Source organism: Carassius gibelio, chromosome A5 (genome assembly GCF_023724105.1).
Source record: "Carassius gibelio isolate Cgi1373 ecotype wild population from Czech Republic chromosome A5, carGib1.2-hapl.c, whole genome shotgun sequence".
Taxonomy (NCBI): domain Eukaryota; kingdom Metazoa; phylum Chordata; class Actinopteri; order Cypriniformes; family Cyprinidae; genus Carassius; species Carassius gibelio.
The window spans coordinates 20,399,753-20,426,568 of NC_068375.1; the positions used below are offsets into that span (position 1 = coordinate 20,399,753).

At 37.3% G+C, this 26,816-nt stretch overlaps 1 protein-coding gene across 1 annotated transcript in view; it reads right to left on the bottom strand.

The window, feature by feature from the left end:
• Positions 1–16,016, bottom strand: part of LOC128000386 (rho-related BTB domain-containing protein 1) — a 29,317-nt gene extending 13,301 nt beyond the window's left edge. The window contains exons 1-7 of the mRNA XM_052592261.1: positions 15,628–16,016; positions 7,680–7,881; positions 7,002–7,105; positions 3,818–4,003; positions 2,613–3,414; positions 2,275–2,494; positions 766–884 (exon numbers count right to left, since the gene is read on the bottom strand). Coding sequence (XP_052448221.1) covers positions 766–884; positions 2,275–2,494; positions 2,613–3,414; positions 3,818–4,003; positions 7,002–7,105; positions 7,680–7,881; positions 15,628–15,656 — 1,662 coding nt within the window. The 5' untranslated portion in view covers positions 15,657–16,016. The remainder of the gene's footprint in view (positions 1–765; positions 885–2,274; positions 2,495–2,612; positions 3,415–3,817; positions 4,004–7,001; positions 7,106–7,679; positions 7,882–15,627) is intronic.
• Between the last annotated feature and the right edge of the window lie 10,800 nt (positions 16,017–26,816).

Sequence of the window (26,816 nt, forward strand, 5' to 3'; positions counted from 1 at the left end):
GAGCCCTGTTTAGTACTTTGCGGCTGTAAATCCATCTATATGGATGAGATGGTCTCCTGTCGCAGCTGCATTAATGTGGGTCAGGCTGTCAAAGAGGTGGCCTACTTTTTAACTACCTGTGCCACTTTTTTAGTTGGATCTGTCAGAGCTCCAGGGTAAGAAGGATCAAGGTGACGGAGACTAATTTGAAACTTTGAGAAATGTGGAATAGTTTTTAGTTAGCTTCAATCAAAAAGTAATCTACCAAAAACTTCAATACAAAGATGCTTGGTTTGGAAGCTACCTGTATGCATCGCTAGATTCGCTACACTATTGACAATGGACAATTTTAGTCAGTGGTATTTTGTCAAAATTTAAGAAGTGCATTTTGTCTTACTGCATTGGGAGTTTATTTTTTCATTTATTTCAAGAAAGGTCAGTGCAGTTAGACAAAATACACTTATCAAAATTGAAATGGCTAAAATTGTCCAATGTCAATCATCTAAATTTAAACACACAGTAGTTAATGGATCGTATATAGACAGCTGCGTCGCATATCATGGCAATGAAATAAGAAAAATACAGACAGAAAAAATAACCTACCTGATCTACCTTGTCCAGGAAAATATATTAATATAAAAAAACCTCTAAATGACAGACTACTGATGTCAAATGTAGTCTGCTATAAACTTTGGTACCTAGTCGATACTAAGAGAATAGAGCCAATAGAAAGATGCTTGGTTTGGAAGCTATATGCATTGCTACAGATGGATAGATCTCGCTCACCTCCTCAGTGTAGCTCTCCATGAAGAATCCACGAAACATGGCTGCCATCCAATCACAGCTTGAGATGAGCAGTGGCTTGTGGGCTGGCAGATATCCATCGTCCAATCGAAACACCACATCTAAAACCAGGAGGAAAAGAGCACACATCTCGGCGTGTGTCACAGAGTCGAGGCTACAGAGCTACAGAGGGGCAGACAGACGAACACAAAGAGACAGACGAAGAGACAGACAGACACACACACACACACACAGACCCATGATAAATAGAAAGATTAACTAAGGATAAGGATAAGAAGAAAAATGTGAAGGGAAGGCCAGACTGGGACCATATAGGGAGTGAATATATTTTAGCAGCAAATTCTTTAGAGACTGACATTTATGACTCCACGTGTTTAATGTCGCTGACTAATTATGTTAAACAACTGATGTTTTTGAATAGGTCTTTTTTAGCTGTATACTGTGGCTGTATACAGAAAGGCATGATGAAAAAAAAGCACCTATTAAATTCAGTGCAGAATTCAACTCTATGGGGGAAGCAAATAGATCTCTAATGATCTGGTTCATAAACTTCTGCATACACATAGGGAATCTACAAGTAGTCTTCAGGAAAAACGTTCTGGTTTTCAAACATGAGAGAAGCACCTTCATGGTTGGGTAATAAGATTATGACAATTGCAGATGATGCAATGAAATAAACAGGTGTAAGTGGAGAGTGCAGAGTGGAGAGTTTTGAAAAAAGGTTAATTATGACAAACATGCAAACAGCACGTGACAACAAGACATGACAACAACAGTGAGAAAGCGACAGAAAACCACATGGCAGAAAAGCAAACACATCCACAAATATGCAAATATTCACTGAAAGCAATGAAGGGATATTTTAAAACACTCCACTGGGTATTTCCTTAAAATAAAAATAAAATAAAAAAACTGAATGAAGGAAAGGAAAAACAAACTGTTTAAACTGACTGCTCTAGAGTATGAACTATTCTATTCCAATTCCACTGAATTCTGGAATTGAGAATAGAACTTAATGAGACTCAAGTCAATGGTGTCACTAAGAAAAACTTTCTTTAAACTTTAGAATGTGACGCTGACAAGTAATGGGAATTGGCTACCCAATAACCCCAGAACTTCCTGAGGAATCTGCACCATACATTAGGACAGTTAAATAATTGAGAACTGTCCATTTATTGTTTATCACTCTCTCATCAACAGCAGCTTTTAAGTTGCTTGTTAAAGGTTATTATTATTGGAGAAAAAGGCTTGATTCAATTTCTCGTAGTAAAAGGAGAGACCAGAGAGCAGGGTAATAATTTATATGAACTGAGTTTCCTTGTATGCAGCATTGTGTTCTGGTTGTTAAAAAAGTTTTAGGTTGACTCTTATCAAGTATGAATTTAGATTATGACAGTATTACAAGACAGACAGATCCTTCATTAATGCTTCTTCACATATATATATATATATGTAATATGTGATGCTTGACCCTGATTTCAGATTGCATACCAGCAAAGGAGCCCTTGCTCAGGCACTCTTTGATGCGGTTGGCACGACGCACATGGAAGGCTTTGGTGATTTCCTGGTTCATGAAGCTCTCACGGTTCAGGACATTAGCCACCATCATACGCAAGTCGAAGACCTCCAGAAGCTCAGCGATGGTGGCCACCTGCATCAGGTCCCCACGTGTCTCATCCAGGTGACCTGTATAAAGGTACTGCAGCACTGCCTGAAAAAGCAGAGAGAAGTGATAACACGACATAGATATTTCATAGATATATCAAGTGAGATTCTTATAAAACATGCTATAGCTTGCTATAGATTGTGTCACTTAAGTTTGTTCTTACCTGGAAAGGCCCTTTCTGAATGAGATCATCCATTGACACAACCGTCATGAGTCTAGGCCGACCTGTCACAGGGTCATCCACCATGTCCAGGTACACCCCCAAGAAACCACGTCCCCATCCCAAAAGAGCACGGCCTGCTCCCAGGGGTCCCACAGAGCACTGGCCCCTGGCAGGCAGAGCGTTATCGCTCTGTGAAGTCCTCAGTGAGCCCTGCTGCAACATGAGCAGCCTATTTGAACCCCTGGTGCCCCTTTCCCCCTCCTTATCAATGTCCAGACTCTTGGTACGCCCAGCCTGTTCTTTGGCTCCTCTTCGGCTCTGCTCTTCTTCCTCGCTCCCCTCTGAGCTCTCTTCACCCTCCTTCTCCGTCCCTAATGCTCCAAGATCCATAGTGAAAAGGTCATAGAACTTTGAGCAGGAAGTGGCGAGGTACACCTTATGGGCAAAGAGACGACTGGCACCCGCCTGGAGTAGAAACAGGACATCTGCACACAACGGCTGGCAGAAAAGAGAGTCTAGACCTTCTCCATCCATTGGAGGAGGATCCGGGATGCCCACCACAGGCCGTGGTGGTCTGGGGGGGAGGAACGGTGCCTGGAGTAGGGGATGCTGAACCCTCTTTAGATGGGACTTCCAGAACTGAAGGTGGCGTCGAGAGATGAGTGCACCACGGATAGCATTGTCAAACACATCCTTTACACCGAACTGAGCGACAATACTTGTTTCGTAGTATGGAATGCCGAGTTCCTTAGCGACCTCATGGCCTCGTTCTGGGGGAAGGATGTCTGTGGGTTTGATGGGTCTAGGAGGAGAGGGTTAAAAAGAAGCAGAAGCATTGTTAAAGCCAGCAAAATATATAAACTACCATTCAAAAGTCACATTCTTTCAAATGTCAATAATTATTTAACAAACTGTAAAAACAGCAGAAACAACATGCCACTGGAAGACCTTTGTCCCAATTTGACAGGTCCAACTTTACCTTTTCATTTTAAAATAAAAACATATAAATATAAATAATTTTTACATATTAAAGGAGTTATTTACAAGCCATCAAAGGCAAGTGCAGCAAATGCATAACTGACTACAAATATATAAAGGCATACAATAATCCTCTCAAAACGGAAGCTTCTGAACACTTTTCATACTGAAGTTTAAAAATAATAACAGAATAAGTGATACGAGTGGGTATAGGATGTGGTCCGTACTTGGCCAGAGGCCGGCGAGCCCGGTTAACAGCGTCCAGATCAGCATAGCGAAGGTCCAGCTGGCAGCCCACCAGGATGATTGGGGTGCGGGGGCAGAAGTGCTTAATCTCAGGAAACCACATGGTGCGGACATGGCGCAGGGAGTTCGGATTGGCCAAAGAGAAGCACAGCACTACTACATCTGATCTAAACACACAAAGAGAAAGAAATTGGTTTAGTGTAAGAGAATATATCCGAAGTATAATATAACAGGCAAGAAATTAGCAAACCCTGGACACTAATCAACATACACAGAGGCGTTAAAATGGACAGTGAATCACTGTTTTTGGAATAAAAACTGTGAAATGGAACAAACAAAAATACTGTGAGCTACTAAATCTTTTCGTTGCTTTCAAAATATCATGAGACCAGACCTTTTTTTTTCAGTACACAAGTGTTACTTATGCCATTACTGTACACCAAAATTATATTTATTTACCACTATTTAAGTTATGTCTTTTACATTCAGTCATAATGGGATTTTTAAATAGATTCAAAGATCACTGCTCACTGATCATAATCAGTCTTTTTTTTTTTTTTTTTTTTATGAAAATTGCTGTAAGACCATTTTTCCAGATGCATGAACAAACTTGAGTATGTATTAATCCATGTGTGCTCTTCCAGTGAATGTGTTGTGCAAGTCATTAAAGCATCTCGTCTGACTCTTACCAGCACTGGTCTAATAATAGCGAGTTGTCCGACCATGTCATATTTCACAGCTGCACTCACAAGCTCATCATGTGAGACCAGCTACACAAGAATGACTAATGGAGCACTGCATTGTTGTTGTGATGTAAACATACTTGGTCTAGCAGATTTCATCACAGTTATGCATTTACACTGGAAAGTGCTCTTGTGCATGTTTACAGATATAATATGACAGCCAATGTTTCTCAGACATTTCTAAAATATTTTAATCTTTCCAGAAAATACTTATTGACACCATAGAGTGAACCAAACTAATCTTTGTCTTGCCCTCAATATACCTGTATGCCATTGTCAGAACCTTGCCTGTTTCAAGACTACATCTTTGTTTAATAAAGCGTTGCAGATGGATCTGCATTCCTCTCATCTCATTCACCTTGTAACAGTATATTATGTTGATATTGCAATGTGTTTGCCCATAAATGATCTGCATGGGCTAAAGGCCCATTCCGCTGTTTTCATCATTGATCAGCAAGAAAAAAAACATTATGAAAGTGATTCCAATGATATCGTTCCTCTAGTCATGATGTGAACAATTTTTTCAATGATATCTTTGTTTTTATAGTTACCATGCTTCATGTAAATAGGCCTTAATACTCTTTACTAAACTAAGACACACTAAGCTATATGTGCAAATGGCTAACAGCCTTCAGAGGTCAAAGTCAACAACCCAGTGTCTGTGTTTCTATTAGTGTACATACGTGTATGTTAAACACTGGAATGTTGCAAGAATATGTGGAAATGGGTCCGAGATAAGGCAAATAAAAAACAAAACACACACACAGACTAACACATCTACAGATCTATCCACAATCATTCACCATCTCTCAGTGAATAATAACCACGTGTGCTGTAAAAGTGAGTGTTGAGGGTCATAAAAGGACTGTGTTATGTAATCAGTAAGTGTGGTGTTCTGTACAGCTATGTAGACTACTACTAAGACTACTATGTAGATGTGTATGCTTAACTACACTCTCTTGATCACAGGCATATTTAAACATAAAAAAAACTGTAGTACAGTGATGGCATCAATGGAAATAACATAATACTTTACCATCAATGATATACTAATCTGGTCAGAATTACTTTTTTGCTGTTGTATATATGCATTTATGATATGCATATGTTTATGTATAAATATGTGTTAGCCAATGGAAGAGGGCTTCCCCACTGAGTCATGGTTCCTCCAGATATTTCTAAAAGTTTGAATCATTTCACTTGTTTTTCACAATGCGTTTTGTCCATTTTTGTTCACAAATAATTAATGGACTCAGCTAGGCTTTGATAAACATTTTCAAGAAATGTTAAATGTGTCTGTGTGGGTGAGTAGTTAGCTTAAGAAGTAGACACCAGCGGTGAAGGACACCTGATTTTATGTTTCCATAACAGGGCACCACCATTTATAGTGCTTTATCAGCTGACTGCATCTGCCTTAGCACTGTGCACACACTGGACGTGTCTGATCTCACAGACACACATCCTGTGGATTCATTCACACAGATTTCATCCGCTCTCCTTCTCTGTCTGCTACACAAGTACATTCTAAAACCACACCACATTCACAACGTTATTATGTTGTTAAATTAACTTAATATTCATCAAATGGTCAAAAGTTCATCAAACCACAAATTTATAAGACAGCACAACTGTTTTCAACAATGATGATAATAAGAAATGCTTCTCAAGCAGCAAATTAGCATATTAGAATGATTTCTGAAGGACTGGAGTACTGTAATGGCTGTTTGTTTGTTTTACATAAAAATGTCTGCAAACCTTTAAATGGTAGTTTATCTAATGTGTGAGTACTTTGTGTGGTCAAAGATCTGAGCTGGTAACAAAATACCACAGGTTCAGTTCCAGTTTGCTTTCTTAGAAAACAAATGAGCATTTACTGAAAATCTTAAATAGGATTCAGAAAAATATGGGAAACTGTTCTCATAAATATGTAAAAATTAAAGAAAAAAAAATAGCACAATTTCTTTGCAAATGCCATATTGTTTGATACTGTGTATTTAATGCAACAGAATTAACTGTAAGCATTTAGGTACAGCGTCATTCTCCCTCATTCTCTGACCCATATCCCTTATTGGCTCAGTGGCTGCTGTGATCTGCTGCACTGCCCTGAGCCAAAGCACCACTGCTGATCCACTGATCCTCCACTGCGCCGAGAATAAGAGTCTCCATGCAGTGCTCTTTGGCTAGGATTACAGCACATTACCTTCCCAGCTGGGAGGATTAGAGAAATAACCAAAAACTTGGCAGGGCAACACATGCCACAGCCAAGAGTGGAGAGATACCAGAACAATCAAATGGAACATTGATCTGAGCAACTTTATTGTGGGACATCAAGTGTGTTTGTATCAAGGGGTTTAGTGCCATGACCTAATGGTTAACACACGCATATCAGGAGACAAATCCAGCTCCATATTGTGTAACTGACCTGCCATAAGCGAAGCGTCTGTCTTTGTGATGATCTCCAAATGTGTCCCACAGCCTGAGGGAGACACTGACCTCGTCCACCACGTCCCGTGACCTCTCCAGCACCTATACAAAATACTTTTGTTGAATTGTTGAATTTTATCAGTACACCAATGCAAACACATTATATTCATATAACTATCGCTGCAATGTCATTTAAATGTAATACTAAAAAAAATTGTAGTTTGTTTGATTTTTTTTCATTGCCAGTGATGGCCTGGTAAAGCTAACATTACAGGAAATGTTTTATTTTGGAATTGTATTTATTGAATTCATATTTGACATATTTTATTAGTATATTTTATTTTATATTTATATTAATTGCTTGCTATACACACTCACACACATGCATGCAAATATACAACTAAATAAATTGTATTATAATATTTATATAAAATGGAATATTTTACCACTTTAATTTTTCCCTTTTATTTTAACTATTTTATACAAGCTTAAGTATATAGTATATAAATGCACCAGTTAAACAGGTTGTACTCCATTGTGATGTTTACTTTATATGTACTTTTTAATTTGACTGTAAGTACAGTGTTAGACTTCCGATAAATGAGATACAGTACAGTATTTCTGTCAACACTTAATGCTCTTCAACATGTACACAATATGCCAAAGGTCTACCCACCTCCTGGCACACACGGTATTGGTCGATGGCCCAGACAGTTGGCACGTGGGTGGCAAGCAGCTGGTACTGAGTAAGGGTGGCATTGCAGGCACGGGCACAGATCAGTCGGGTCTTGCCCACCGCGTTATCACCCACCACCACACACTTTATGGTCTCCACATTCGGTCGCTCATAATCTGTGTCTATATCCATGGAGAGGGCCCTGAAAAACATAGAAAGAGAGAGGCAGTTTAAATGCTGCTAATCATCATTGTATTGATGAAAAAGATAACAAAACTCATTTTTCTAATAAATTTATATTTAATTAATAATGAATCAAAAATAACAAAACAATAATAAAACATTCAATTTGGTACATTCACTGTTTTGACTCAAATCAACATCCACAATAATGAATGGCGTCACCAAAACTCATTCACAAAATGTTCAAAGTTGAAACAAAAATCTGGGTCAGGTGCTATTTCTGTCTGAGGAAGGAACAACATAGACAGCCAACACAGTTCTGCACTTGGCTATAGAGCATCTTAAAGTGTGTTAGTTTCAAAGTCAATGTGAACAAGTGCATCTCGCACTTTTTTCTTTCTTTTTTTTTTTTTTTAAAAGTCTTAGAAGAATCGACCTAAATCTAAGTCGAAGCTCAGTGGCAAATGTTGATTTGTATGAGAGACGTCAGACAGCATTAATATGCACACGTTGTCCAGGATACCGAAACAAACATTGTTAATACAAAAACACTCGCATAAACAATGACTTGAAAAATAGGTATCAAGACGGCAGCTCCCTGCAGAGAAAAGAAGAAGAAAACGACTCTGCTGAGGGATGCAGCTGAAACAAACCATTAGGAGACCAGCGTGCCAACACATATGACTGGAACTTAATATCCATGACAACTAGCAAGTTTTCTTTTAGGTTCAAACAAAAACAAGCAATGTGAGATCCTTTTTTCCCCTAAAACAATGACAGATTTTTGTTATGTAATGAATGCAGACATTTGTTCAATAAGATGAACTGCCTTGCTTCAGAAAGACGCATACATTTGAGCATGCACATATAGCTGTAAAAAAAGAAATGTATTAATATTAATACACCATTATAATAAAAGAGGACATATGAAATTAAATACAAATGTTTTGGAGAAACGTAACCCTTGGTCAACAAAGAGCAGTGCATTCTTTTGATACAGCTAAAGTGATACAGCGATCTATATTACAAGCCGCCCTGAGCTCTGCTGTCCAAGTCAGCTAACGTTCCATAAAAAGAGCTCATGAAAGATTCATACAGCCACTGTTTACTGTTCGACTGACAAAGACGTCACAGTTCTGGCCTCCAATGACATGCTGGGCTCTAAAAATGATTCTCATTCATTCAATCCAGTCTGAGTAGCAAGGTGCCAATTCTGACCATGATTAGCAAACTCACAAATGTCCCATAATACTTGAGGTCAAGAGCCGTTTAATCTAGAGCAGCGGTGCTCAGTTAATTCCTCATGAGGGCAATGTTACAGCCAGCTTTGAGATTTTGGATCAGTGAAGAAGGTTTCAGAGAACTGTTGTCAGTGGGGGTGCTCTGAAGGAAGCTTCTTTCACAGGTTACACAACAACAGCGACACAACAGGCTGATGAAGCTGAGCTGCAAATCTTACATCTTTGTGTTATCTAACAATAATCTTTATAACTGTTCTGTGAGAGTCGCCAACATGCACAGAGGATGTAATAAAGGTGAAGATTAGGACTGCATATTAAAAATGCTATATATATATATGTTTACTTACTTTTTGATTATATTTTTATTAAATATTTATTTGTGAAAAATACTTTGTCATCTAAAGTATAAGTCTGCTTATTATACAAATTTATTTTTTAATCCATTGTGAAATGATTTAAAATTTCTTAAATATAAATACTAATTTTTAAAAAATTATATCAGCTTTATAGCAGCTTTTGCACCGATATCGGCATCGCTGGTCAAAAAAAAAAACAGTATCGGTCGACCACTAATATATATATTAAGGAAACAACCAAAATGTATCCACTATTCAGCTCTATTTGAATATGTTTTAAAAAGCTATATTACAAATTCCTGTACATGGGGGAAATTAAATTCAATGGATAGTTCGTTGAAATAAATAAAACTCTGTCATCATTTACTTATCATACTGTATTTTCAAACCTGTATGACATTCCTTCTTCTTTTGAACACAAATTTTAGATTTTTATAATTTTTTTAACAGTACCATTGAAACGTTTGAGGTTAGTAATTAATTAATTAATTAATTAATTTTTTAAAGGAATGAGTACAGTTATCAAGCAACATTAAAGACATATATCATGTCGCAAAAGACCTCTATTTTTAAATAAATTATTATATTCTGAATAATTGAACTCTTTTCATCAAAGAATACTGAAAAAATGTATCATGAAATTTATAATTTGCTCAAAAATATTAAGCAACACAACATGGAAAATATTTAACAAAAATCTTACTGATCCCAAACTTTTAAACGATATTGTCATATAACAGATGTCAAGATATTCAGATAAAACAAGAAAAAAGGATTGAATCAGAATGGGGGTGATTAAATGACATAATTGACATTTTTAGATTGACCTTTTAAGAACACTTGGTGAGAATGTCTACAAATTGACTATACATTTTCCTTTTGTGACACACACAAACAAATGTGTATAATAAAAGCAATGATACCAGAGACATGTTGTCTCATGCAGCTTTTAGCAGAATCAGTTGAGTGAGTCAGTGTTTTGTCATGGGGAATGAGACGTGCAGTGTGCCACACTCACGCTTGTTTTAGTGACAGGCAGTGATAGAAACAGTGGGAGGTGAGGTCTGAGAATGAGGGAGAAAAGAAAGAAAGAGAGGGATGAGACGCGTGGCAGACGCCCACTCCATTCACAAACACTGTATGGCCCGCACAACAGTTTGTCTGCTTGTATTCAGTCCTGCTAACCTGTGTGTGTGTGTGTGTGGTGTGTGTGTGTGTGTGTGTGTGTGTGTATCTGGATATGTAGGTAGGTATACAGCGAGAAGACTATCACAGCAAGTGGACCAACTACACACACCACAAACAAATATGGTAATGAACAATAAACTGCTTTGATAGGATATAATCATTTTGCATAGTGCATTTAAGCTTTCTTTCTCCACATATTATCTTGTGGCAAAATTTAATTTTACTTCAATTAAAATTTAAATATGGACTCAAACCAAATATTTTAAATAGTTAAATATTCTTAATATTTTCTCCTCATTAGATAAATCTCAACCAAGACTATTTTTCAGTAAGTTTGACCGTCTTTTCCCTCTCTGTACATCTGTCTTTCTAAACAGCCATGCAGTAGAGACTTGTGTGTGTGTGTGTGTGTGTGTGTTACATAATAGGTCCAGTGGCAAAGGCTGCTCTCTCTGCCGTAACATAACCAGAATCCACAACTAACCCTTGCTCTTAGAGAGCACCTGCAAAGCTCTACCCTTAAAAAACACATCCAAATATATAATCTAAATCGACCCTAACCCATAAATAAACTGGGTGTTAACCCCTGCCTGTCATAGTAACCTAATTTCTGCAGTTTCTGCTAATGCTTCATGCCAGGTTTTTCGCCCTGAGCTTGTCTGCATGAATGTTTATAAAGGCAAATTTATAAGTATTTAAAGAGGGGATGTGTAACGTAAAGACAGGCTCTGCCATGAGTGCAGACATCTTACGTAACGTTGGTGTTCTCCTGCCCGCCAATAAACAGGTTAAAGTAGAGCAGCTTTTTTCTGCGCACCAGACTTGACACAGTGTTTCCAAATACCCAACCACTCCAAAGTACTGTCCTCTAGAAAACACTGAGCTAACCAAAGCACCACGTTTTCACATGCAGTGGTCGCAAAAGGTCTGAATGCTTAAGTCACATTTAATGTACGAATGTCTTTTCATTTTATAACAAAATGTATAATTATTTTAAAGAAATATTGCACATATAAAATTTTTTACAGCAAAACATTAGACAAAAACTAGTTTGTAGGGTTTCAAATTATAATGTAGGGCTGCACGATATATCGTTTCAGCACTGATTGAGTATAGTGATCGTTAATCTGTATAGACCAGGTACCAGGGTTCTTGGATTAATTGCAAAGTTTAACCATCATACAATCAAGGTTCATAATTTTCATGCATATTAGGTCCTGTCGGTTTAAATATTCAAGCGATTTTAAACCATTTGAATGTGACAAGGTGTAAAATATGGGCTCTTTTCTGTGCTCACACACAGAACCATGCAGAAACACATGAACACTGAATTCAGTTCACTTTGTCTATTTGTGCCTGAAATGACACTTTGCAAAATGATGTCAAAATGCATGTATCTGCAAGTAAGCAAAGTTGCTTACAGCTTAGGTGAAGGTAAACAATTGAGAAAGAAAACGGATGTGTAACAGTATACTGGTTCACAGCAGTTTATGTTCCTGTTGCTTTCTGTGTCATGAATGTTAATCAAACAGCAAAAGATTTAATTAGATAGATTTAATTTGTACAGTGAAGACTATGCAGTGTTATTTTAAATTGGATTGTATCTTTCTTCTATTATATTTATCTATGCTTGCAATGTGTTTATTTTCTATGAAGATTTACTCATCTACAAAACAACCCCAATCATAGTTTTTTTTTTCAATTATAGATTTTTCAACTCACCAGACCTGAACCCCAGAGAGAATCTATGGGTTATTGTCAAGAGGAAAATGAGAAACAAGAGACTAAAAAAAGCAGATGAGCTGAAGGCCACTATCAAAGAAACCTGGGCTTCCAGACCACCTCAGAGCCAGTGCCAGTGAAGCAGTAATTAAAGCAAAAGGAGCCTCCCAAGTTTTGAGTATATGTACAGTAAATGAACATACTTTCCAGAATGCCAACAACTCACAATTTGTTTTTTATTATTATTATTGGTCTTATGAAGTACTGTTATTTGTTGAGATAGTGAATTGGTGAGCTTTTGTTAAATGTGAGCCAAAATGATCACAATTAAAAGAACCAAAGACTTAAACTACTTTGTCTGTGTGCATTTAATTTATTTAATACACAAGTTTCACAACTTGAGATGAATTACTGAAACAAATGAACTTTTCCATGACATTCTAATTTATTGTGATGCACCTATAGGTGCAACCTAAATATCCATAAGTGTCCAAAACATTTTCCCATGATCGTTGAAGTGATAGATTTACAACTGCAGCCTTCTCACACTCGCTCTGTTTACACTATATGCATATGAGTTCATGTCAACAAGAACAACAATTTACTACAATTACACAGTGAGATGTGCTCAAGTCAAGATGATCATAAACAAAGTGTCCCACAAATTAAATCTTAAGAAAGAGTTTAACTATTTAGCACAGTGGCCCACATGGACTACAGCGTCATGAGTCCTATGGACCTAAGCTGTCATGTGCACTATAAATACAACCGTACCTTTACCCCTGAGAGCAAACTCAGCAATGAGAGACTCATTAAAGTCAGCCACAGAAAAAAGGCTTCAGCTCTCAAAGGACCAGCTGAAGTACATTTATTCAAACAGTGCTGATAGTGGTGGCTTATCTAAGATCACTTTTTCCGTGGATGATTGCATAGTATTTCAATTTGTCTCATGATTATCAAAACGTCACTCAAATATTGTCAGATAAGGTGAGCATACCAAAAAAAGCTTGCTTAAAGTTGTAATATAAGATGTGAGTCACAGCAAAAGCAGAAAGCACACCACAATTGTGTTATCAAGTACTGAACAGCATGACAGAGCTGACAGACGTAATGAGTGTATAGCAGCAGTTGATTGCTGACAAGTAATGTTTGAACAAAATAGCAGTCACATGATAAAATAATGACTGCTGAATCAGCATAAGACTAAAACGCTTCATTTTGTCCCTGGATTATAATGGACAAAGAATCAGTAAGATCTCACAATAGCATTAACATGAGAACATGGCTCATGGAAAGAAACAAACAAAACAAAAAAAAAGCATTGTGGTGGAATTTCAGAGAATTCAAATGCTCAAGATATTTCCTGCAATTAGATCAGGTTTAAAGGCATTGTGTAAAATACCTTCCATTGACAAACCCCTATTCATACTACTAAGAAGCCCTAATTCAGCACCCATTCAGAATGTGCTTCATTGAGAAACATAAACCAGTAGTGAGTTCTCTCAGTAAGAGGATTTCTCGCTTTAAGATGAAACGGACTGCCAGTGAATGAAATGCGAGTTCATTTAAAACAGAGAGAGAAAGATGCAAGAAAAGATGAGCCAAGCCCATGCTCGCCATCGAATCAGAGTGTGCAGTGGGAAATGAATACATACACAAATAAAACACAGTACTATGATGACTGAGAAGATGCATATCAACGAACTGGTCAAATTGAAGAGGTGGTGAGTTTCAGCAACCTCTATGTGATACAAAGACACACTTCTTATGGCAAGCCATTTTAGCATTTATTCCTTAAGACTAACCTGTATCTACTGTTTTGTTATTAGTACTTACTCCACTAGTGACTAGAATTATTTTACATTTTATTAGAAACTATTCATTATATACTTGTTCTACTTCATTATATACTAACAATCATCCCAACAGTGGCAAGTATATATTCTATGTTATTTTGCATGTTATGTTTGTAAATTAATCACATCCACCTTATTTTTAATGTAAGAGTGGGTGCTGCCATTTTTAAAGTGCAATGTTTGGGCTGTGCAATTAGTAAAGCCGGTTCTGTGATTAGTAGTTAATCTCCATCACGCTACACATTTACTACACGGAGCTGTAAATCACTGACAATCTATGCAATAACCAACTTCACCAATGAGACATGCATGACAATTGCATGTGATTAACTGCACAGGCCTAGCAATCACTTACAGTTACTTTAGCTGTTCAAAACAGTCTATTATGCAGAAGGTTTCTGTAATCATACTATTTTATATATTAAAGTAATCCTAAGAACACTGGTTTGTAGCACAAATAGTTTTACTAATTTAGTTTTACTCCACTGGTATTCTTATTAATATATATTTTTAGTGGGTAAAGAGTCCGAAGTCGTAGGAAAAATGCTTGCTCACGCATTGAAAAATTTGATGGATAGGATTCTGTGGTTCAGATATCATCTACTGCGTTACCTATTCCTGCTTTGATAGTGCTCATAAGTGCAAGTTTGTATTCCAGTAGTTCAGTTTAACTATACTAACTGAAGACAACATAAACTGGGCCCAGATTACAGGAGAATCCAAACCAATTATGAAATCTGGCTGCAGCATAAGGAGAATCTCAGCCGATTTTCATCTTGTTTACATGTTAGCTAGTGTGTTAGCAGCTTTCTAACATTCTCCCAGTATGTTTAAAATTGAGACGATTTCAACCTAGCTCTTCTCTTTGTCTTTATGGTTGTGGCACCTTTTCGACACATCTCGCTTTATTGCAAAACTTCCACAAGCAGTTTCCTCCATCTCCACAAAAGTTTTACTTAACTACATAAATTATGTGATTCTATCAATTCTAAAACAGCAATTGTGATTACTTAAAAGCAAAATGTTAATAACAATAGAGATATATATTACCGTGTAATAAACAAGATGAGTACATAGAAGAAGAAAAAAACTGAGATAGTGACTAGTAGAAAAGGCTTACGGTTGAAATGCATGAGTGGTGACTAACTGAAGACACTGATTAGTACTAGTTTATGAATGAATGAGTAATTCTAATTAAATATTTGAGCGAATTCATGTTAAAACTGCTTGCCATGTTTCCAACATCAAGCATTTGGGATGGGCGGTGGTTAGTGTGACTGTGTTTTAACTAGACGTTTTTGATGCAGTGTTGAGTTTAAAAATGCAACGGTAATTGGGAAGCTGCAGATAAATGCTGCACGATTGTCGCGTGGTGAAACAAAGTGCAATTTCTCCACCCTACCTTCCGACGCTTTCAGAATTGACCCACATGCCAGTCCGCGTGGTTCCCTCCTGGCTCCCGTTAAACCGGGTGCAGGAGATCAAATTAAACCGTTAAATGACCGAGGCGTCTCTTGAAAACTCGCGACTGTTTTGTGTTCAAGTCGCTGGCGTGTCACGGCTGACACAAAGGAAACATCTTCACACTCGCCCTCTCTGCTGAGCTGAAAGAGATCCCCTGAAACAAGTTTGCAGAATGCAGTAAAGACACTCAAACGATACGTGTGCTACATCTATCCCTCGCTCTTTCAACGATTCCTCTTTCTCCTGAAATTACTGACATTTATAGGTAAGCTCTCATTTTGGGGCGTTCGTCTCTGTGTTATTGTTTCTACAGCTGATTTCGCCAATGACACGCCCCTACTCGTGCGTCACGTAAATTGAACTCGCCCCGAATCCATGTAACTGTGACCGGCAGCCAATCAAATCCATCGCAGCCAATGGCCCCGCCCCGTCTGGAACGGTCGCCTCGGCCCGTTAACCCACAGTCTACCAGTCATTTGTTTAGACTCAAACTGACAGGAGAAGCGGTTACAAAACGTTTTCTACGGCAGAACGGACTGTAGTTATGTTTGAAAAACTGGTGTCTTACATTGAATCACTGGTCCAGATATTCATGACGTTATTTTATTATGATAGCACGCGTAACTTCAGGTTTCAGTCACACATTGCACATTCGTCACTACAGACCGGAACACTGCAGTGTTTCATTGCACACTTTTATTTTTCGTAATTCACAGTTTCACGTGATGTAAACACACTTTCAGAAACGCCCACATAGAGGACAAAACAAGGCTTTCGTCCGATGACCGCCAATTATTTTTAGGGGGTAATGTAGTAGGCTACGGTAGAGACATTTAAAGTCCAAATTCAGTATACACCTCGATGATGATGCATACTTTGCACAGTCAAGCAGATGAACCCAGAATATCAACGCGACGTGTCACATGAAATGTTTTCCCATAGCAAACCGTTATAAAGAGAACACTTCACCATTTAGCGCATTGCGTTCATATTCCACGGTCATCTGCTTGCCTGTACGCATCATTAAAAGGTGTGTAATTAATTTGATCTTTTAATATACTGTTCGAAAGTCACTTAAGTGTTTCACATAAAACATTAAACGTTTAGTTAAAATATAGCGGTGGGTGTTTTATATGCATTGCAAATGGCCAAAACATGCATTTTGTTCACTTATCTTTGTTTTAGAGATTATCTAAATATCTGTGGAATGGAAACAGATGGAAAATTGACAGGCTTTTCTGCCCGCGGGTCTTCGAGGCAGTCACGTGACTGAAAACTGTGATAACATTGTAAAACTAAAATGCTGTCTATTCACAATTAACGGTGTCATTTCCACATAAGGGCGACAGCTGTACAATAAATGCATGACATAAAAATGATGTGCAGGATCTTGCACCGAACAGAATCTTTTTTTTTTTTTTTTTTTTTATGGATACAAATTGACACCAAGCATGAACTACTACATAGTGTGTGTGTGTGTGTGTGTGTGTGCACCCATTAGGGGGACTTACATTTATTTAAAATAATGTTATAGCCTATTAAAAAAGTTACAGTATAGGCCTAATGTTACATCTGCTAAAGACATTATGTTTAACATTTCTTGCACTGGAGAAAAAAAAAACATAAGTTTAGCTTATACATGCATCTTTGAGCTCACACTGTTATTTTTTCTGCATCCAGCGTTCAGCTTTGGCAAACAATATTAAGACGTTTTAATGCCATTTAAAACATTTAATGGCTCTCAGCAATTGCTAGAGGATCTAAAACATTTGTATTGGCAGATTCTGTGAATTTGTTTGATATCTGGTTACTTGTCGGATATATTTACCCATTTAATGTTTAACATCATGTTAACCAGTTTGTGTTAATAAAAAAAGATACAGATTAAAAGCTTAACTTATATTTTGTTTTATTATTATTTCCATTATGATTTCAGCAGAAGTACAAGATCGTTAATTATTGTAGTAGCGGGAGTCTTGTAGTAACGTATTATTTTATGGCATATAGTGTCAGGGGAACTCGTTGATATGTTTGCCTCTGTAATTTGCTAAAATAGACACAGAAAGTAATGAATACTGACCTCTAGTGATTTCTACTGGTATAAATCACAACACATACCTTTAGAAAGTGGAGAGAAAGAGACAAAAGATCGCTCAACAGCATACTGTTCCCATTTTTATAGTATTGAGATTTGGACTACATTCACTGAAACAATGAGCCCGTAAAAAAAAAAAACTCTCTTTCTCAAACATCCAGACTGAGAATGGGGTCTGACCATGATGTCACTGCATAAAGCCTGGCAGCGATGTCAGTCACAGGCATACAGAGCCTGTTCCCACACTTCAGTCAATACAGCCCTTTCTGCCATCCATCTCAGACCCAGCTGGACTCTAGCAGGCATGCCAGTGCCAGTGCAGCAGTGGGCCCTGAGAAAGTGATGCCCCTGTGGCCCCTCTGGAGCCCCCGGAATGAGAGTGAGAGATGGAAAGTTGAGTGAGTCGTGCAACTCAGAGCTATGAACATGTGGGCATTGTGAGATTTGTCTATGAAAGGGTATAAATGAAATGATGTATTATAAGTTGAGGTTAGTGAAAGTGTCTGAACCTGTAATTTACAGTCAGGCTTCTTATACTGACACTATGACATTGCAAAGCGAAGGAAATTGAGAGCAGAAACATAAATTAGACTGGGTGGATAAAGGGAGAGCCTGGGGAACATTATGAAGTGTCTCCTGCCGAGTGGAGCTATGCTTGTTATTGAGGCTTGTGGATGTTTTAAACAAACTTACACATACTCTCACTTGGCATAAACACGCTAACATGCATCCACTGTATATGTAAGATGCTGGCCCTTACAAACTGTGTTTACATGCTCCCGCAGTATGTTCAGCTATCATAACAGGATGCGTAACACTTTCTACTGCAAACATATTCAGATTCAGACTAGGCAAAGTAGGTCAAACCTGTTATACAATGGGGAATCTTTTTAAGGAGCATAAATGCAATGAAGTTGATTCACAAAATGGCATGAACAGGAAGTCGTAGGACAGCACTACATCAGTATAGCGATACCAGCAGACAAACTGTTATTGTGCTTTTGTTAAAGAAGGGATAAGATTTAGCACTATGAACACAATGTCTCTAAACAAGTCTTAATGCAAATAATGTGGAGAAAAAGAAGAATTTGACATTCTGAGAACAGGGGGAGGTTTCCTGGTATCAGTCCACAAACAGTGGCATGGTGTTGGCCATGCGAGAGGCTTGTGAGGTTGTGTGCAGAACCTCTAAACAAGGATAAGGTTTAGAAAAGCAATGTAGATAAAACCAAAGAAAAGGGGAATGAGTGTAGAATGAAAGGCGGAAAAGAAAGAACACTTAGATACAGTTCATGGCACTTAATTAAAATGGTGCTATACCCTTAAAATAAAATCCATAAATATACAGCACTATACAATATACTGTTAATATAAAGAAATTTTCTGTATTTTTAAAGTGTGAATGCTGTAATATGGCACTAAAATTAAAGTCATCATGAAATGGAAATCTATTTTCTAAATGCATATTACAGATCTTATTGTAAACAATTCACCTGTGCACGTTTCAATTAAATTTTTTATATTTTTTTTTAATCAAAATTTCATAACTGGTCCTTCCGGAGAAAACATCAGACTTCTCTCCAGTTATACGTATGTATATATATGTTTGTGTATGTATGTGGACTGTTTATTCATTTTTGGCAATGTCCGCTTTTGTTAATCAGGTCAAAAAAATTATTGTAATCTTGAATCCTTAAAAGCGGCAAAAGACAGGCAGAGGACAGGCGTATTATGGAAGAGAATATTTCCACAACACTGGGACAGGCAACACTTTCTTATCAATGCACAATTTCAAACTCTCCAAGTATGTTAACACTGTGAGTTCAGGCCAGCTGTCAGTGTGCAACATGTGACCTACTTACTGTTCTGATTTACGTACAGCACACTAGATGTCAACTTTCATCCAAAGCATGTATAAAGTGTATTCCCATACTGTGGTAGATATATTCATATTTTAGTAACTCAGTTATAGATTTTGTGTATACTGTGTTCATTTCAGAAACCTTGCACTCGTCCACTATGCTGAAATATATTCCCATCTCCTCAAATATGTTTTCATATCAGTCTTCCCACTGACAAGAAACAGGTTCCTGAGAGCCTGGTCATCACACACAAATACACCTACAACAAACTAGAGCTGGAAAACAATACTGACTTCATCTAAACACCTCAAACATCCCAAGAATGACTTTTACTAGTATTAAAATACATATTTTCACAAATGTCCTGAGTTTCCTGAATGGCTGGTGCCAATAAATTGTAAATATGAGTTTATAGCCTGTATTCAATGCGATAATGCCCAAAACATAAAACATGACCAGTGTGGCCCAATTCGTCAACAAATGACTCATTAACTGTAATCATTCGAGGTCAGCAAAACCTGATTACTGGTGACCACCGTGAGATGCATGCTGGTTAGAAAAGAGCCAGAGTGATGTCAGACTTGTACTGATGTCATGTGGATATTCCCAAACAGCGCAACATTGTGATCTCTGCGTGGGATGTTTGATTGTTGTCATATATTTAAAATATGTGTCTTCATCAAACTAAAAATGGCAACATAGTATATAATTATGAATCACACAATTTCTGCCTTTTATCTTGTAGATGTCTGATCTTCTATGAGAAATCAGAACTGTCTGTCTCATCTGCATTTGCTTCACTCCTCCCCTTACTGCAGTTGTCTACACTTTTCGACTTTTAAGGCAAAGCTAAGTGCATCTCAAAATAGCCTTGTTTCTTTTTAAAGGGGGGGTGAAATGCTCATTTTCACTCAATATCCTGTTAATCTTGAGTACCTATAGAGTAGTACTGCATCCTTCATAACTCCAAAAAGTCTTTAGTTTTATTATATTTATAAGAGAAAGATAGTCTGTACCTTTTTTTTTTTTTTTTTTTTTGTGGTAATCTGTGCTGGGTTGTCTTGCCCTGGCAACCAAAAACACACTTCTTTTGTGACATTTCGCGACGCTCTCGCTCTGATCAGTGAAGTCTGTTGTGCTCTCTCTGCTCTGCTATACGGGAGCGTGCGCTCTTCCGGCAGAAGTTCCTTAGGACCCATATAAGGAAATTTCACTCCATCTAACGTCACACAGAGCCATACTCGAAAAAAACTTTCCGAAACTTGTGACAAACCGGAAGGAGTATTTTTGGAACAGAAATACTCCTTCAAACGTACAACTTAATTTTTGAAACTTTGTCCATGTTTAGCATGGGAATCCAACTCTTTAACAGTGTAAAAAACTCAGTATGCATGAAATAGCATTTCACCCCCCTTTAATGAATCAAAAACATACAACAAAACCAGTGTGCCCTAAGTCATTAACACACGACTCTCATAAGGCATAGTTTGGCCCGGTTAATTAATTAAAGATTCTAACGAGATGGTTCTTTTGAGTGAATCAAAAGACATACAGTGTGACCAATGTGTCTCAAGAGCCTTAACTTCTTGACAAGTTAACATTTAAAAAAAAAAATCTGAATCACTGTATAATATGTAGCACTGTCACAGTGAGAATTTCTTTAATTTATAAGCATTTTAACTCAAATTAAATTTTTAATTAGAACTGAATAGCAAAATCTGTATTGATACCCAGCCCTACTACAAACACAAAGTGGAGGCCAACACTCATTAGATTTATCCAATGGCAAAAGCACCTCCCAAACACAACACCTCCACCCAATACTCTAGTCTAGAGAATGCAGTTGTGCTGTTGTTTGTTTGAAGGTAACTACATCCCTCCATCCTATTGCAAACAACAGCCTTGAAGTAATAATGAAAAAGTAAGATGGCTTTTTAGGAGGTTCTCCTGTATTCTTCAGTGACAAATCTGTTTTGGTGAAGATGAGTGAGCTTATCCTTGCTCTAGGCTTCACTCAAGTCTAACTCACCAACCCTCATTAGGATAGGGTTATTAATAATACCTCCAAGTAAGTCACTGACAGACACTGCTCTAAATCTGCAATCAGTTAATATCTGGTTGTTGTAGTTTTTTTTTTCAGTGGAATTTTTTATGACTATTTCACATCTAACTTTAGATGATAACTGCTTTTACAATCACTCTGAGCTACTACAGGCCTTATGCGCTCATTCCATAACATGTAAGACATTGTGAGTCGGATGTGATTTTGATAACCGCAGCCTCGTGGTTCATGTTTTTACTATTAGCATTACATCTAATTTTATAGTAGAAAATGACCCAGACATGCTGCCCCTCTTAGCAGGACATGACTCATGTTTTAAATGTGAACATCTTTAAGCAGAACCAGCTCAAATGAAGAGGCCTTCACTCAGCTGTTCAATCATGGGGCCACACTGAGCGTCCTTCAAGAGAACCAAACTTCAGCTTGAATTAATTTAGTAATATAAGTTTGTACATATAGGTTGAAATCTATAATGACTTTTATGACTAAGAGGGGACATTTTTAAAAAATGACACGGGACATACAAAAGATAATGAAAGGCATATTAAGTCCACCTTTCAGGAGACATGGACCCTTCCTGTTTTCCTGAAGCTTTATAACATGTCAGTGACATCATTACCAGTTGATTATACACCCAGTTGAATTTAAAGAACTGTGTGATTAGCCTCAAGTCAAATGACTGCCTTTCTGAAATAACGTTCATTTGAAACTGCAGTCTAGAAAGTTTTAGTCATACAAAGACAAACCATTTTATTTTGTTTTTATCCACAGGTTTAAGGGGATTATGTTAAGGGAACAGACAATAAAATGTACTTTTTTCCAAATAATCAACCAAATGATTTATTAGTTTAGCCCATCAATCACTGTTGTTATGTATGGAATAAAATTTCTGAGTGCTGTCCGATCATTTGTTCTAGTTGTAATGATGCAACGCTCTTTACCAGTTAGACCTCTGGATGAGACTTTGCTGACCATCACATGTGCAAGTGTAAATTCACTTCAGGCTCTCATCATTTTGCCAGGAATATTTAATTGTTTACTTCAAATGAATGAGATGGTGGAATATATCTAATGGTAAAACTTTACTCTGAAACCTTTGGAGTGAATATGTTAAATTCATTATTCGAAATAAAAGCAAAGTTAAGACAAGTAGAAGTCATCATGTAATGCATCCTGTACAACTCAACCCTAAATAGCCTTACTAGCTTAACTGGTATATCTACCTGGGGCAACGAGATTAACTGCCATCAACATGGGCTGTGCCAGATTGAACCTGCTAGTTTAATCCAAAACAATCAACCAATTTGGAATGTCATGCAAATCTTGTCAGTGGGGTGCAGTTAAGAAACTATAACAACAATAAACATTAAAACATTTTTTCAGGTGCATGTTGGTGTACATAAAATATGAATACACAAAAAGTAATTATGTGGCACACCTAGTAGAAAACATCTAATTTATATAAAGCAAATGGAAAACCAGTATAACGTGACATTAGAAAAATGTTTTACAGTAGAGGAGGATAGGCACATTTGATAAGCAAGTTAATTAAATGTTAACATTCCAAAACAAACATCTCTGAAGCACCAAAGGCCAAACTGGAACCTGGCAGTCCATCGCCGGGAGAATGAGGAAGTTATACAGCACTCCTGTTGTTCTGCTGGGAGCTAAATCCTGAAAACAAAACACTAAATCTTAAAGGACATTTTACTGCTGTGATTTTGTTTCATAGTCTCATTTCTCTCTTTTGTTTCGGGCAAAGGGTTTTCAGAGAAAACAGGAAGGGATGTTAGTGAGATAACTGGTAAATGTAATGCTGTGGAATGTATTTCCATAGACTGTTTGAAACTGGAATAAGAGGAATAAATAAAATGAGCTCCAGAAAAAAAAAAATGACCAAAAATAACTGTTGTGTACACAGAACACAATCAAAGACAAAAGCTCATAGAACATGGAAACAAACACATGCCCACACAACAAATTGACTGTCTGGCAACCTGCTGAACACTTAAAACAGCATCTCCGAAAAACACTGGAAAAATCTATATTGGCGTTATCTCTGTGCCTCTCTCATTCTCCAACAGTAACCGATCACATTTCATTACCGTCACAACATAGCAAAACTGCTTGCAGTTTTAATTCAAATCTTTTTCAGCCTTTTATTTTTTTAATAAGTAATGTTTACTGGGAAAATAAAACACTATGATCAATTGTTAGCTCTAGAACAAGCAGTGCCACTGTCATTGGCATATGCTAATGTATTGATCACATAATGATTGGGAGGGACTGCAGTACAGTGGTACAGCAGGATGCCAGTACACACCCTGTCATGTGAATTTTAATGGACTCAACAATTAAACCTGCTCTTCTGGCAAGACAAATTGGGGTTACAAATGTGTACTTGCCAGGCGTCAAAAAAGTACAGAGAAACTGTTCCTCCTCTATATTACGTTATGTGTACTGCATAAAAAGCTTTACTCAAATTATATATGTATTTAACCAAAAATGTACTTGAGCGAAAGTAAGAAGTTTCTGTTTACTTGTACTTGTAAGTTTTAAATATTAAGGTTTGTCTTTATAAATTGACTCATGCATCCAAATGACAGAGGAGACTTCCTCATTAGCCCAGAATATACTTTTTTGGTAATTTTGTGTCATTTTATGCACATTTAACCTGGAATAGACTTTCTGCAGAATATTTAATTTTCAAGCCAAGGTCTAAATGAAATTACATGGAGTTAAAGGTATATTTTTCCCTCCTTGGAAATATAATTAAGTGTGCATTTTCTGTGCCACTAGAAACATTGCAAATAATGATTGTTTGATTGTAAGCAGGTTTCCTGAACAGTTCCAATTATAATTAAAGTAATGAAGTACAATTATTTTGTTTACTCTCCAGCCCAGTACTTGCAAGTATATAATGCAGCAGCACTTTTTGGACACTAAAGTCAAGGCAGACTTAAAAATATCTATTGTTTTACAGTTTAAAACTGACTTATATTTGTGAAATGTAGTCTTGAAAAGTTTGTGCTGTTTTATACTTATGCCACTAGGTTTGCTACTGTTATATCATGCAATGACATCATACATTTGTATGTGTAGTATAAAGAAAACCTCATATGAAAGCAATCTGTTATGTCTTGGATGACAATACGGTGAATTGCATTGTGTGCAACTGTAGAAAGGGACTCTTCTTGTCTTTTGTGCTTCATTATTGAAGAAATTAAAGCAGCAGCAGCCAGTTTGGAGTTGTGGGTGTTCTGCACAAAACGCCAAACAAGCCACTCCCAGTGGTACAGGGTTTTTCTGATGACTCACTTTGTGTGCTTGATGACTACTACTGTCTATGCTTTTTAAGGGATCACAGATTATGTTGGGTGTGCTATTTTGGAATGTGGCTTTTAGACACTGCCAGGTCAATGGGTGAGGTTGCATTTGCATCTACTGTAAAGAAAGTAAAAGATGTGCGAGTTATTTAATTTCGATATTCTACACTGAGTACATATGTGTGTCTAACTGCACTCTGAAAATCAGAAACTATATAGTGACTTCATAACCAAATGTTAAATAAAGAATATATAACAAAATAGAGATGTTATGATAAGTGGGTTTTTAGTTATTAACTCTCTCACACACACAAAGCTTTATGCAGATACAGTGCATACAGTACAATATACAGGCATACCATGCTAAAAGTGCCTCTTAATACTTTAATGAATCCCACACCTACCCAAGCAAGCTTTTTAAAAGCATTTTTAAATGAGTCACAATGTTTTACACTGTTTTTTGGGGCTCAGGAAGTTATGTGAGATATTTGAAGTAAAATAGCCAAGGAAACATGGGCATTTGCTGTAGCCACAGTGGCATGATCCAAAAGCAACTGTTGCATGACTTGATAAAAATGCTGCACTGCCTGGACCTACAGACCCAATGGAAGCCTCTCAATTTGAAAAGATTATTATGCTTAACAGGCCTCAGTGGGAGGCATCTAATCTATGCTCATATGTTGATTTTGTGCAGTTATTTGTGCACCTGTATTACACCTAGAAGTTGCACCGACAATCTGTCATACCAAACAAGCAAATTACTACCCTATTTACATCTTGGCAAATCAGAAACCAAAGCTCCTAAACCACATATAAACTGCAGGCCGCACTAAAAGGATTATACTGATTATGCCTAACTAATGATGAGCTCTGGGCTTACTGATATTACATATTAAGGAAAACATTCAGACACCATGGTATAACAAGCACACTCACACCTTAAAAAGAGCAACCCAGACAATACATGAGCACAGCTGAAAGAAAACAAAATCAGAGGTATTTCATATTGCATGGCAGGAAATTACTTCTACTTATAGAAAAGCTCTAAAAACAGCTATATCTACTTATTTTCCATCGCTCTAGAAGAGAACAAACACCACCCCAGACATTTATTCAATACAGTGGCTAAATTAACAAAAAATAAAAGCATTAAACAGTTGCAGACCTTTCCCAACAGCACAAAAGTAATGACTTCATGTACTTCTTTACTTCAAAGTTAAACTATTATATAAAATTATAACCATGAAGCTGTCAGGCACAGTATCACATCAGATCATAGTGCACTATAAATCCCCTGAGGAACAATTCCACCCATTCTCTGCAATAGGACAAGAAGAATTGTATAAACTTGTTAAATCATAAAAACCAACAACATGTATGTTGTGTTAGACCCTACAACTCCATTTAAGCTACAAAAGAGGTGCTTCCAGAAGTCATAGATCCTCTTCTGAATATTAATAATTCATGTTAATATTAGGATGTGTCTCTTAAACCTGTCCCTAAAACTGGGGGCAGCTGTGGCCTAATGGTTAGAGAGTTAAACTTATAACCCAAAGGTCACAGGTTTGGGTCTTGGTGCTGGCAGGAGTTGTGAGTGTTGGGGGAATGAATGAATAGCATTCTTCCACCCTCAATACCCATGGCTGAAGTACCCTTGAGCAAGGCACTGAACCACCAGATGCTCCCTGGGTGGTGGATATACGCACCCACTCCTTCGGGGTGCGTTCACTACTCACTGCTGTGTGTGTGTGTGTGTGTGTGTGTGTGTACTTGGATGGGTTA